General features: G+C 45.8%; 1 protein-coding gene across 2 annotated transcripts; it reads right to left on the reverse strand.

Annotated features, from left to right (window-relative positions):
• Window positions 1-1837: 1837 nt before the first annotated feature.
• On the reverse strand, window positions 1838-5725 carry CNBP (CCHC-type zinc finger nucleic acid binding protein). 2 transcript variants are annotated; one of them, XM_018086255.3, is made up of 4 exons: window positions 5589-5725; window positions 5237-5329; window positions 4863-5064; window positions 1838-3931 (listed from the first exon to the last, which is right to left on the reverse strand). In XM_018086255.3, exons 1-4 carry the CDS (start codon window positions 5689-5691, stop codon window positions 3814-3816), a joined length of 516 nt encoding a protein of 171 aa, XP_017941744.1. In that variant the 5' UTR covers window positions 5692-5725; the 3' UTR covers window positions 1838-3813. The 2 variants fall into 2 exon arrangements, with proteins under 2 accessions (XP_017941744.1, XP_008926683.1); XM_008928435.2 differs by having other exon boundaries at window positions 2865-3931; window positions 4863-5061.
• Between the last annotated feature and the right edge of the window lie 5319 nt (window positions 5726-11044).

An 11044-nucleotide genomic window follows, 5' to 3' on the forward strand; every position in this document is an offset into this window, starting at 1 on the left:
ACAGGGAATGGGGAGGGATTGGAACCGAACCTAAACATCACCCAGGGCAGGGACACCTCCCACAGACCGGGCTGAGGGGACAGGGAATGGGGAGGGATTGGAACCGAACCTAAACATCACCCAGGGCACGGACACCTCCCACAGACCGGGCTGAGGGGACAGGGAATGGGGAGGGACTGGAACAGACCCTAAACATCACCCAGGGCACGGACCCCTCCCACAGACCGGGCTGCTCCAAGCCCCGTCCAGCCGAGCCTGGAACACTTCCAGGGACGGGGCAGCCACAGCTTCTCTGGGCAACCTGTGCCAGGGCCTCCCCACCCTCACAGGGATGAGTTCCTTCCTGACGTCGAACCTTAATTTCCCCTTTCAGTTTGAAGCCATTCCGCCTTGTCTGTCACTGCAGTTCCTGATGGACAGTCCCTCTCTGGTTCTCTGTAGCCCCTTCAGACAGGGCAAGGGGCTCTGAGGTCTCCCCATAACCTTCTCCCCTCCAGGCTGAGCAGCCCCCCAGCTCTCCCAGGCTGTCCCACATGGGAGGTGCCCCAGTCCTCTGATCAACTTCCTGGCCTCCTCTGCACTTGCTCCATCAGTTCTATGTCCTTCTCATGCTGGGGACCCCAGAACTGTACCCAGTGTTCCAGGTGGTCTCACAAGAGCAGAGGGGGAGAATCCCCTCCTTGGACCTGCTGCCATGTCCCTGTGGATGCAGCCCAGGACCCCGCTGACTTTCTGGGCTGCAAGCCCACACTGCTGGCTCATGGGCAGTTTTTTTACAAATCATAATTACAATTTACAAATTACACCAGCCCTCATGAGATCCACTGGTCCAAAACAAACTGGGATGACTGGCTTTCAGTGACAATTTATTTAGTGACTCCCTGCAAGTTCAGTAAAATAAAATTCCCCCTATCCAGAAATGGCAACCCTTAGAGTCCCATTTGTAGAAAGTAATGTTACAGATTTGTCTCTTTGCCTTCCCAATCCATATAATCCACCAGATCCAGAAAAAACCACTACCCTGGAATTTGCCATAACAAATGAGATATCTCAGTGTTAGTGAAAAAAAATCAACATGGAACAAATGAAAAATTAGGTTTGATTTTTCCAAGTCTCCGCAATTTATGAAATCACCATTTGCTCATCCATTTCTTGTTTACTTGGGAACAACTGACCCTGGAACAGCAGCACCAATATTCTCACAGGAAGATGACCAGGAAGAGACATCTCTGTTGGAATAATTTTCTGCTTTTTGAACTTGCATTTCTCAGCTTTCAAATCCTGTTTTCTCTGTAAAAAAAATTAACTTTTACAGGAAAGCACTTTTTTAGCTACATGTCCCTGACTTTCAGAGCTTCGAGCTTTATTACTGTTTAACTAAGATTTATGTAAAGACTCCATTAATTTATATTACTCTACCAAGCTAAACATCCCCGTGCTGGGCCATCTGCACTACCCCAAGACAATCCACATGTTTCGAGTGTCGATTTTAGGAGAGGTTCAGCAACCATGTTTAGGATTCAAGGATACATTCATGCTCTGACAGCAGCTATTGAGATAAAAACAAACAAGAAACCTCCTACACGCCTTTATGTCACACTGAGCAGGCATGAGCAAGCACTTGGGATTCTTTTCTGCTTGGGCAAAGCAGTGCCACAATGCTCCCTCTTTGAGAGCTTCAAATAAAGGCAGTTCTGCCAAGCCTGTTCCCTTCTGCTCTGCAGCAGCACCAACCCAGCCCTCCCCACCTTGCACCTCACCTTCTCACCAGCATCTTCTCCCTGAACTACAGTTCGCTGGTTCTCACAGGTTTCAAAGATCAAACCCAGGATGAAACTTTAAGATCTTCATAAATCTTTTATTTAATTAAACATTAAGGAACTCTGAATTGCCAAGGCAGTCCTTTGCAAAACAACCACAACCTGACCAGAGTTCACCTGACATGATACAGCACTATGACCATCAGTTTTCTCAGACACGCACATTTTAGACACCACTCAAGATTATCAAGGAGGGTATCTGCTTTTACAGGTTTCAGCACTCCCAGGTAAGCCCCCTCACTGGGATCTTCTAGTTCAGGAACTGAGGAGTTCTTAGCCCTTCTGCAAAGCCTCACTCTGTGCCAGTGTGCCAAAAGCTCCAAGCTCAAGTTGTTCCTGGAAAATCACAACCTTCAGGAACACTATTGCATGGCTGTGACACTGTGAACAGGTCACTTCCAAAATTAACAAAAACGTTAACCTGATGCGAACTGGGTCATTGTAACGCAGATGCAGGAGACAAGTGGCAGTGCCAATTCAGCTCTACTCCAGCAGAGCTCCAGACTGGCAGTCTGGTACTTCTCTCCAGACCTCATAGTCCATTTTTCACCACTGCAGCACACTCTCCCTGATCCTAACTGCACCGATCCCACAGGATCTGCCAGAGCTTGAGGACAGACAGTGGCTCAGAGGCACTTCCAAGCCAGATCTTCACAGCATGTGTTGGACACCCCTTCTCCAGTCCTGCCTTATGGTGAAGCACTGATGGGCCAACAACTCCTGCACATCCAGGCTTTATTCCCGTAGTGAGGGGATGTGAAAGTACAGTGAGTCAGCTCCCTTTTCATCTGTGGAACTGTTCACTGACCCTCAGTCAACCAGCACAGCACAACCACCCACGGACACGGCCAGTGCAGAGGTTTTAAGCGAGAGTTCTGAGTGCAGTGACAGCAGTGAGGGCTCAGGTACTGCCAAAAGAACTGAACTGCTCCAGGCCCCCACCTCCTAGAGCCCACAGCTCATTCCCATGGCCATCTGCAGACACATCGCATTTCCAGCTGGATGGGAACTGAACATAAGACAGTACAAAAGAAAAGTCCAAACTGAACCTCCACATACCCCTTTTTAATATGTTATTTTGCACTGTGTACAGGAAAACCAAAAATAAACAAAAGGAACTTTAGCCAAACTCCCCTTCCTCCTCCAGCTTTATTGATAGTTTAAAATTACATTTTCTATGTTCTAGGACTTCAATTGCTCTTACCATCTTACTTTAAAAACTGATTACAAGCAAATGAAACTCAGTTGTCTAAGTGATATAGTATACAAAAATAACATCTTGATTTCTGTGAAAATGCATTTATTTGCAACTCCTGAATAACTCCAAATTGTATATGCTATGAGCACTGATGTCTGGGTTTCAGATTGACTTTGAGATATTTATTCAAAAGCTTCCCATTACGTTCTGTATCTCCAACATGAACATTCACTGACTGAATTACTGTTACTTTTAAGATTGATTTCAGATTTCTCTCTCTCTCTCATGGCCATTAACAGGCATGTGCATCTTGTTTGTTTACTCCCACTCAGCTATATGCTCTAGGTAGGGCCTGATGCAGATATCACTTGGTGTTAACAGCTACTGAGGTCAGACAATCCAAGGCCATTGTAATAAAATAAAAGTTATGAGGAAGTTTAGACACTTCCAGAATTTCTTTCCTCCTGCATAGGATCACTTCCCTGTAACCCAGAGAGGGTTTTTGCTGGTCTGACTCAACTCTTCCCACTCATCAATCCCTATTCACCAGTGGCACGGAAAGGGGGTTCTTTAACAAAGCATTATACATAACACCTCTACCAAACTAAACATAAACATTTTTGTAGTTAAATGCAGAAAGTTGATTTTTCCACCCCTTTCCTCCTTTTACACGGCAAGTAAAGCTCACTGGCCTGGGAGTAGCCTCTATCTGCCAACCTTTGGCCAGTGAAGAGGATTCAGAGAAAAATAATACAACCATCAATCAGAAAAAGGAGGGGCGACAAAGGAAAATAATTAGGCTGTAGCTTCAATTGTGCATTCCCGTGCAAGGTGCCCTGACTCGCCGCAGCGGTAGCAGTTGACTTCGCTGGTCTTGCTGCAGTTGATGGCTACATGGCCAGTTTCACCACACCTGCAACAGAAACAGTTCATCAGAGCCACCCCCAGCAGCCCTTCCCAGGAGCAATCCCACCCTGTCAAGTACGTTATCTGCTTCACTGTCATGCAACACGACTTCTGCAGTCAAGACTTCTGGTCCCGTGTTCCAGAATTCTTTGACATGAAGGAAGTTTGTCTTAACCACAGCCAGAACTGTTCCCAAATGGTCAGCTCACACTAATCACTGGATATGCCAAAATCACTCTATGTCAAATACAGAAGGCTTTGGGTGGTTTGGTTCCCCCCCTTGTTTTTTTAACTGTGGGCTGGGTTTTGCCTGCTCGCAACGCTCCTGCCTGCAGTTTAGCTTTGTTTTGAGAGTCATTAGTCAAACTGAAATACACCATGTTCTCTCTCCTTCCTCCACAGAAGGGAATGTTGGTGGGGGTGAAGAATACTGCACTCAGGAACGTGCTGTCTCTGGTGTATGCCTGCATTCAAAACCCAGACAGCACTCTGAAGATGGCATTTCAAACCAATTTAACACCCACTTCTATCCACGTTTCTCTATAACCAAGACAACTTAGTGTGTTCATCCTGGGGCTGGCTGTGCCAGTCAGCTGATCTTTACAGCTGAGCTTTGTTAGCTCTGGGATGACATACTGGGCACCCAACCTCAGCAAGTCTGTGCTGTGGGCAAGCATCTCCTGTTACCTTCTGCAAAAGGACACGGCCCTTTCTCCTGTACAGCCCAAGAGATTTAACACTGCACTGTGTGGCTGTGCAGAGATGTGCATCACGTAATCTGTACTCCCCGTTGCTAACAGGTGTGAAAGTCCTAGTTCTGAGCAACAACAGGTAACTGCTCTAAGGAACTCGCTCCTTGGCCAGAGCTGAGGCTGCATTTCAGCCCCAGAATGCATTTCTCACAGCAGGTGCACTGCAGCTGTGTCTGGCAGCCTTACCTGTAGCATTTCACTTTGGTGCAGTCTTTCTGAATGTGCCCAAACTCCCCACAGGAATAGCACTTCTGCTCGTCCGCGTGGTCGCAGTCGCGGGCCAGGTGGCCGGGCTTGCCACAGTTGTAGCAGCACTGCTCCCGCTCCCTCTTGGGCTCCTTGCAGTCCTTCGCAATGTGGCCACTTCTACCGCAGTTATAGCAGGCTTCCACAATGGGAAAAACACACCAAACAGACTATAAAACCTTGGTAGCATGAGGGGCAGCATGCTTTGAATGGGGCACACCCCCAGCCTGCTCCCAGGGAACCCCTGCGTCCTTCTCTTCAGCCACAGAGCTCTGCCCGTGGCACTGAAGAGTCAAATATTTAGTGATACTTACCATCCTCCTGGAGATCACAGTCCTTGGCGAGATGGCCAGACTCACCACAGCGGTAACAGATATCCGGCAGAGATGAGGACATGAACTGGAAGCCTGCTTGGAATGGGTACAAGAAGGAAAAGAAAAAGGCCTAAGTTCAGAATATTCTTACGACTCAATCACAAACACCGTCAGCTGAACTGACAAGTCGGTGTCACACTCCGAGCCTGTGGCAAAGTTCTTCCACAGAGGTACATTTCCTCGGTCCTTATTACCAATCTGTAGGTCTGACAACACCAGTTTTACACCCTATCCACAGCACTCAGCCAGACACCCTGCCATACAGCCAAACACAGCCACAGCCAGCACTCACCTCTGCCACGGCTCCTCATGCCACGGCCACGGCCGATGCCAGAGGGGCACTCCCGGGCCCAGTGGCCGCTACGGCCACACTTGAAGCACTCGTTGCTGCTCATGGCTGCAGATCACCTGTCTGAGCAAGAAGGACATTTTAAAACACCTTCTCCTACCCCAGCCAAAGGCTACATTAAAATGAGAGACTCAGAGGTTTCCCATCTCCCCAGCAAAGGCAATGCAAACCCAACAGGACTTCTGGCCAACTCAATACTTTCGTGCAGTATTTCATCACGACTACTGAAACTACTGTGATGGATGAAAGTCTGCCTCCACTTGGCCTGAAGTAAGGCAACTTAGAACAGATAAAGAAACTGTGTTCTATGTAACTTTCACTCCTTTTTGTAGCCAAACTTTGCTTCAAGAACTTACAAAATACTCGGGGAGAGAGAAAAAGTAAACCCCTTTAACTATTGTATTACCAGCCTTAATATTGTTCTTTCAGTAAAGCACTTTCCTCCTCAATCCTATGAGTTAAACTCAAAAGCAGCTACTTATCTGTACAAGTTATTTCCTCCTCGTAGTTGTTACACCTTCTTTAAAAGTCTGCCTAGCAGCTACTACCTTTATTGACTAATCAAGCTTCACTCTAGAAGCTAAGTGTAAGAATAAGCAGCATTAAACCTAAAGCATTGAAGAACACATTAGCCCAACATCTTTTACAACCTAACTAACAGTTAGACTCAGAAAAACAAGAATTACAATTTGTAATTTACCTATAGCTCAGGCTGCATATTCCACTCCCAGGTTCACATGAAAGAAAATGTTTTAAGACATCAGGTTTCCCAAAGGACAGCAGACACTTGCCAGGTATCTAAAAGGGCTAACTCACAAAACATCCTTAGAATAATCTGGAAGCAACAGACAGACAAGGCCTGTCCTACAGTACAAGCCCAAATGGGAAATGGAGGTGAGCAGAGCCAGCCTGCACAGCCCACTGAGGCTGTGGGGAGGATGGGGCAGGGCAAACACATGGTCACAGCTCCCCTGAGCTGTGGGACATTTACACAACACTTCCAGAACTACAGGAAAAGAATGAGGAACTTACACAGTTAAACTGCAGTCTTTTTTTAAAGTGTGCTTGAAGTTTAAATACACTAGTCTAAAAATATGCACGTCAAGCATTGTTTTGATGAAATCTCTCAAAGTTTTAATACCTCAAAAGCCATCTCCCAATTTATTATTCTTAACCCAACAGAAGTACAATCGTTATGTGGTATGTTTGGCAGTTTACCTGATCCCCCATCAAGATAATCCTCCTGTAACCCTACAGTTCATACCCGTTACAGAACACTCCCCCTCCTCCCAGACCATCCAGCATCCCAGATTAAAGCAATAGTCAGGGGGCAGAGTCTTGAAAAAAGTCACTACAGGAGCAGCACAATGACACATGACCTCAAGAAGGAACCAGAATTAGCATCCTGACATTTAGCTCTTAAATGGAGAGCATATATCTAAACATGAATTTTAGTTACCTCTACCCCAATGTTTAACAAATTTACTCTGCCTTTTTACCAATTCCTCCCCCAAAACAGATTCTCTCTCTGATGGTCGTCAGCACTCAAGTGATTCTTCCAACCACAGTGTATGGCTGAGAATTTAAAATACAAGAGATATAAACTTTAGTGTGTTATCTCTGTAATCCCATATCTAACTTTCAGCTGGACCAGATGATGGTATGTGCCCTTAAAATGAAGTTCTGCAATGAAAGGGTGCAAGAAGATCTTAAACAGATCTAAACAAGACGAAAACAACTGGTTGTCCAAGCACTTAAGAGATACCCAGTCTTCTCTGCTTCCTGTCAGTGCCCAAGATTTCCAAGTGTCTCCTGAGGACGCCCAGGGCCGAGCACTGCCCGCTGGGGTGGCAGCAGCTGGCACCCACTGTGCCATTGTTTACGCCTGTGTTCATAGCAACCATGTTGACACTGCAGAACAGGGAAAACACAGGCAAAGCCAACTGCAGGAGTTGGGCTCAGGCACAACAGTTGATGCTGTCTCTAATTTTCAAGAAGGACAAGATGGGGTCTCTGAAATATATACACTCTTCACTCGCAACTCTTCCAAAAAGTGTTCACATTAAAACATTATCAAATGGCAACATAAGATGTGTTAAAGAGAGCAAAATAGCACTGGCAGCAGCTGCAGTAGAACTGCAGCACATCTGAACAGACATTCCACTACCAGATGTCACTCCCATGAACCGGAGGCTATGGTACAATGTCACAGGACTGAATCCTCCCCACAGAACCAGTCAGGTTAACACATGGTAAGAGACAAATGCCTAACAGGTGAGCCAGACCTGCTTTACATGAACAGAGAAGTTCTGATATCAAGACTAATGGCAGCTTACCTCCAGTCTATCTACCTGCACGAGGGACAAAAGCTCACCACTCACCGCCATAAAGGAGTCTCAAAAGTTTTACATCTGCTTCAGAGTTTCTTCCTTTATAACTGCCCCTTCAAAAGGAAAACCTGAAGTTTCTTTTTCTCAGCAAAATGGCAAAGATTACACCAACTGAGTAAGAAATCTAAAGTCAAAGAACAGTCTCTGCAACTATCCTTCAAGACTACTGGAGGTTCATTTAAAAGCCCAGAGGCCCCTTTTCCCCCCTAACTCAGAGGTACTGGAAGGTGACAGCTGCCATACAAGTGTGATTACAAAGCACACTTCCCTATCTTCAGATACCTTCAGCGCATCCAAGAACCCAGGAGTTTGCCTGGAGTTTCTCTTCCCGTGGTATTTCCATGTTTAACTTCTGCATTCTTCCTGTAAAGGATCTGAGACTCAGCACACGTTCAGCAGCCAGAGGTGGCTGCAGCTGACACTGGTTTTACTTGCCCCACCTTCTAAAAGCCTTATATGGGACAGAATTCCCCAGCAGTGTGAACTGTAAGGATTCAATTTCCAGAGGAAAACAACAGCCACCTTGAAAGGGTAATATCCAGAAAAGGCTGGATCAGAAGACAAGTCCTTAAATGAACAGCCTCCAAGCACTTTGGACACCATTACAGCTTTACTTCCAAGAGAAAAAAATGAGTGCACTAAAAACCACCCAAGTTCAAATGCTCCTCTATTAGTCAATACTCCTCCATTTTGTCATCACAGGCAAGTTTCCAGCAGTTCCTTTTATCTATCAAGGCCACCTTCAGTAAGCCTTTTGCAAGAAAGCTACTTAAGTCTGCTTGGAAAGTTTTCAGTCCCAGCTCTCGCTGTTCTGCGCGGCTCAGACATGTTACACAAAGCAGCCTGTCCTGTCTGTCCATGTGTCATCGTCCCCGCCCCCCCCCACATACCAGAACAAGATTTTTACCTCACCAGGGCAGGAAAAGCAGTAATGGAAAACAAATCACAACTATGGCCTCATGTAGCATTTCTGAGACAGGTCAAATTCTGCAAGGTATAGTAAGGCAGTGCCTCACAGAATAAGATTTGAAAACTTGTCAAAACCACAAGTCTAATTGTGTTTTCGCACCTTTCCAGAAAGAGAGAAGGTAGTAATTTACCTCAGCTCCTTCTACAGAGCTCTGCAACTGCAGTTTGAAGCCAAAACATTAAGAATGAATTTTAGACCTTGTTCTCTATGATGGCCCTACTGCTAAAAAGCAGGGCTGAGAACAGATCCCTGGGCCACCACAGCGCTTTCCTAGGTCAGATCCGAAGCTTTTGAGGGCAAACCAAGCACCAAACTTCAAAGTGACCAAGTTTTTTTGTGTTTCTTGTAGCGACAGAAGAAACCTTTGATACAAGAAGTTCCTGCTATCAAACTCTGAAGGGGAAGACTATGTCTTACTGTAGCTTTACAGTTAATACATACTCAAAACTCCTAGAACAGGAGAGGTGCTATTAAACTCCAATTCTCACACAACAAGATTCAGCAATAGCCGAGCCTGTTTTAGTAGCCCACCTAGAGCTGATGATGGACAGAACTGCCACTAAGCTCCACTCTAATGCTTATTTTATGGCTTTCAGCCTCGATGCCCTCCAGGGAAGAAGTTGTTTTAACAAACAAAAATAAAACTGACTTGGGCTCCTCATAGTAAAAAGGAAGCTGAACTTCAACCCCGAGATTAGTGACAATTCTTCTGGATACCAGCAGTTCCTTAGCATTTAACAGCCCTGTACAATAGGGTCGACTCTTCACTGTGTTTACTAGGTGCTTCTTTCAACCTACGAGTACAACCTGAAGTTGGTATCAGCAGGACTTCACCCCTTCAATCAAAGCACAGACCAGATAAAAGCCCTTGCCAGAGCCAGCACACGTAAGAGCCCTTTAGCAAGTCGGTTCTGTCACAGGCCAACGTTGAGAAATCAACCACTCCCTTCCAGGCCGTTGGTGACCAACCCACAGCACCACACCTGAATGGGGCAAGTCATCCCCGAGACAGCCGGAGCATGGCAAACCCCCAATGTGACAGGGAGCACAGCTCTGCTTTCCTCAAAGAAAAGACTGAAAGGGCAGAAAGGCCTGATAACCTAAGCACTAGCATTTAGTTTCAACAGAAAACTCCAAGTACTACTCATTTTAAATGAGTTTTTATTTCCCAAGCAAGATGTAAGAGTTCTCAAACACGACTATCACCAAAGCTACTCAGTATTCAAAAGCTGAATTCCCACATCTGTAACCTAAAAACCTGCTACAGCAGAGTTAGTGATGCTCCTGTCTTCCACTTTTGTCCTCACTAGGATGAAATATAAAAGTATTCTGACCACCAGAAAACATTATGCCAATTCTGAAAGAAATTAGCTTGAAAGGTCAGGAAAACCTGCAGAAGTGGAAAGTCAAGCCCCTATGCTCCATGTGGGACCCGTCTGCATTTCACAGTCACACTGACCCAGGAACACTGAACATTAACTCAAGAACTGAGAGGGTAGAAGCCAGGACAAAAGGACATCCTGACTTCAATTACACGGGTTATTCTTGCATAGCTCTGTTAACACAAACCAGGAAGAGAAATAAAGTTCATCCAAAAGTGACTCTGCAGCACTTTCTGCCTACCCATATGTGGACCGGGAGAAACCACGTCTACCAAACGTGCACATTTTAGCCATAAAAAATACAAGGGGAAGATGGTATCTGTATGAACTTTTAAGTTGAAAGAAAAACAAACAACAGGAGCAACATGTGAAGTTTTTAACATAAAAGTCAGCCCAGACTTTAGCAAGGTCAGTTTAAATGGCAGGTTAAACCTGTAACTCGCAGGGTTGTTGCACAGCCCCAGTGAACTCATTTAACCTCTTCCCGCGGAGGACAGATGCAGAACTGCCTCTCTAGGCAAGTCTGCACTGAGGAAGAGAAGACGGTCCACGCAACCTTAAAGCTGCGTGGAAATGAGATCGCATCAGGTGCTTAGAGGAAAACAAAACCCACTATTAAATATGACAGTGCTGGATTCTGTACGAGCAACAGCGGTT

Source organism: Manacus vitellinus, unplaced genomic scaffold (assembly GCF_001715985.3).
Source record: "Manacus vitellinus isolate BGI_N305 unplaced genomic scaffold, ASM171598v3 scaffold_91_pilon, whole genome shotgun sequence".
NCBI classification, from domain to species: domain Eukaryota; kingdom Metazoa; phylum Chordata; class Aves; order Passeriformes; family Pipridae; genus Manacus; species Manacus vitellinus.

Bases quoted from the DNA above. Each gene is read 5' to 3' on its own strand.
- CNBP (XM_018086255.3), bottom strand. From the start codon at position 5,691: ATGAGCAGCAACGAGTGCTTCAAGTGTGGCCGTAGCGGCCACTGGGCC. The intron at 5,330-5,588 runs GTGAGTGCTGGC...CATTCCAAGCAG, and splicing joins CATGAGGAGCCGTGGCAGAG to GCTTCCAGTTCATGTCCTCA. The intron at 5,065-5,236 runs GTAAGTATCACT...TTCCCATTGTGG, and splicing joins CTGTGATCTCCAGGAGGATG to AAGCCTGCTATAACTGCGGT.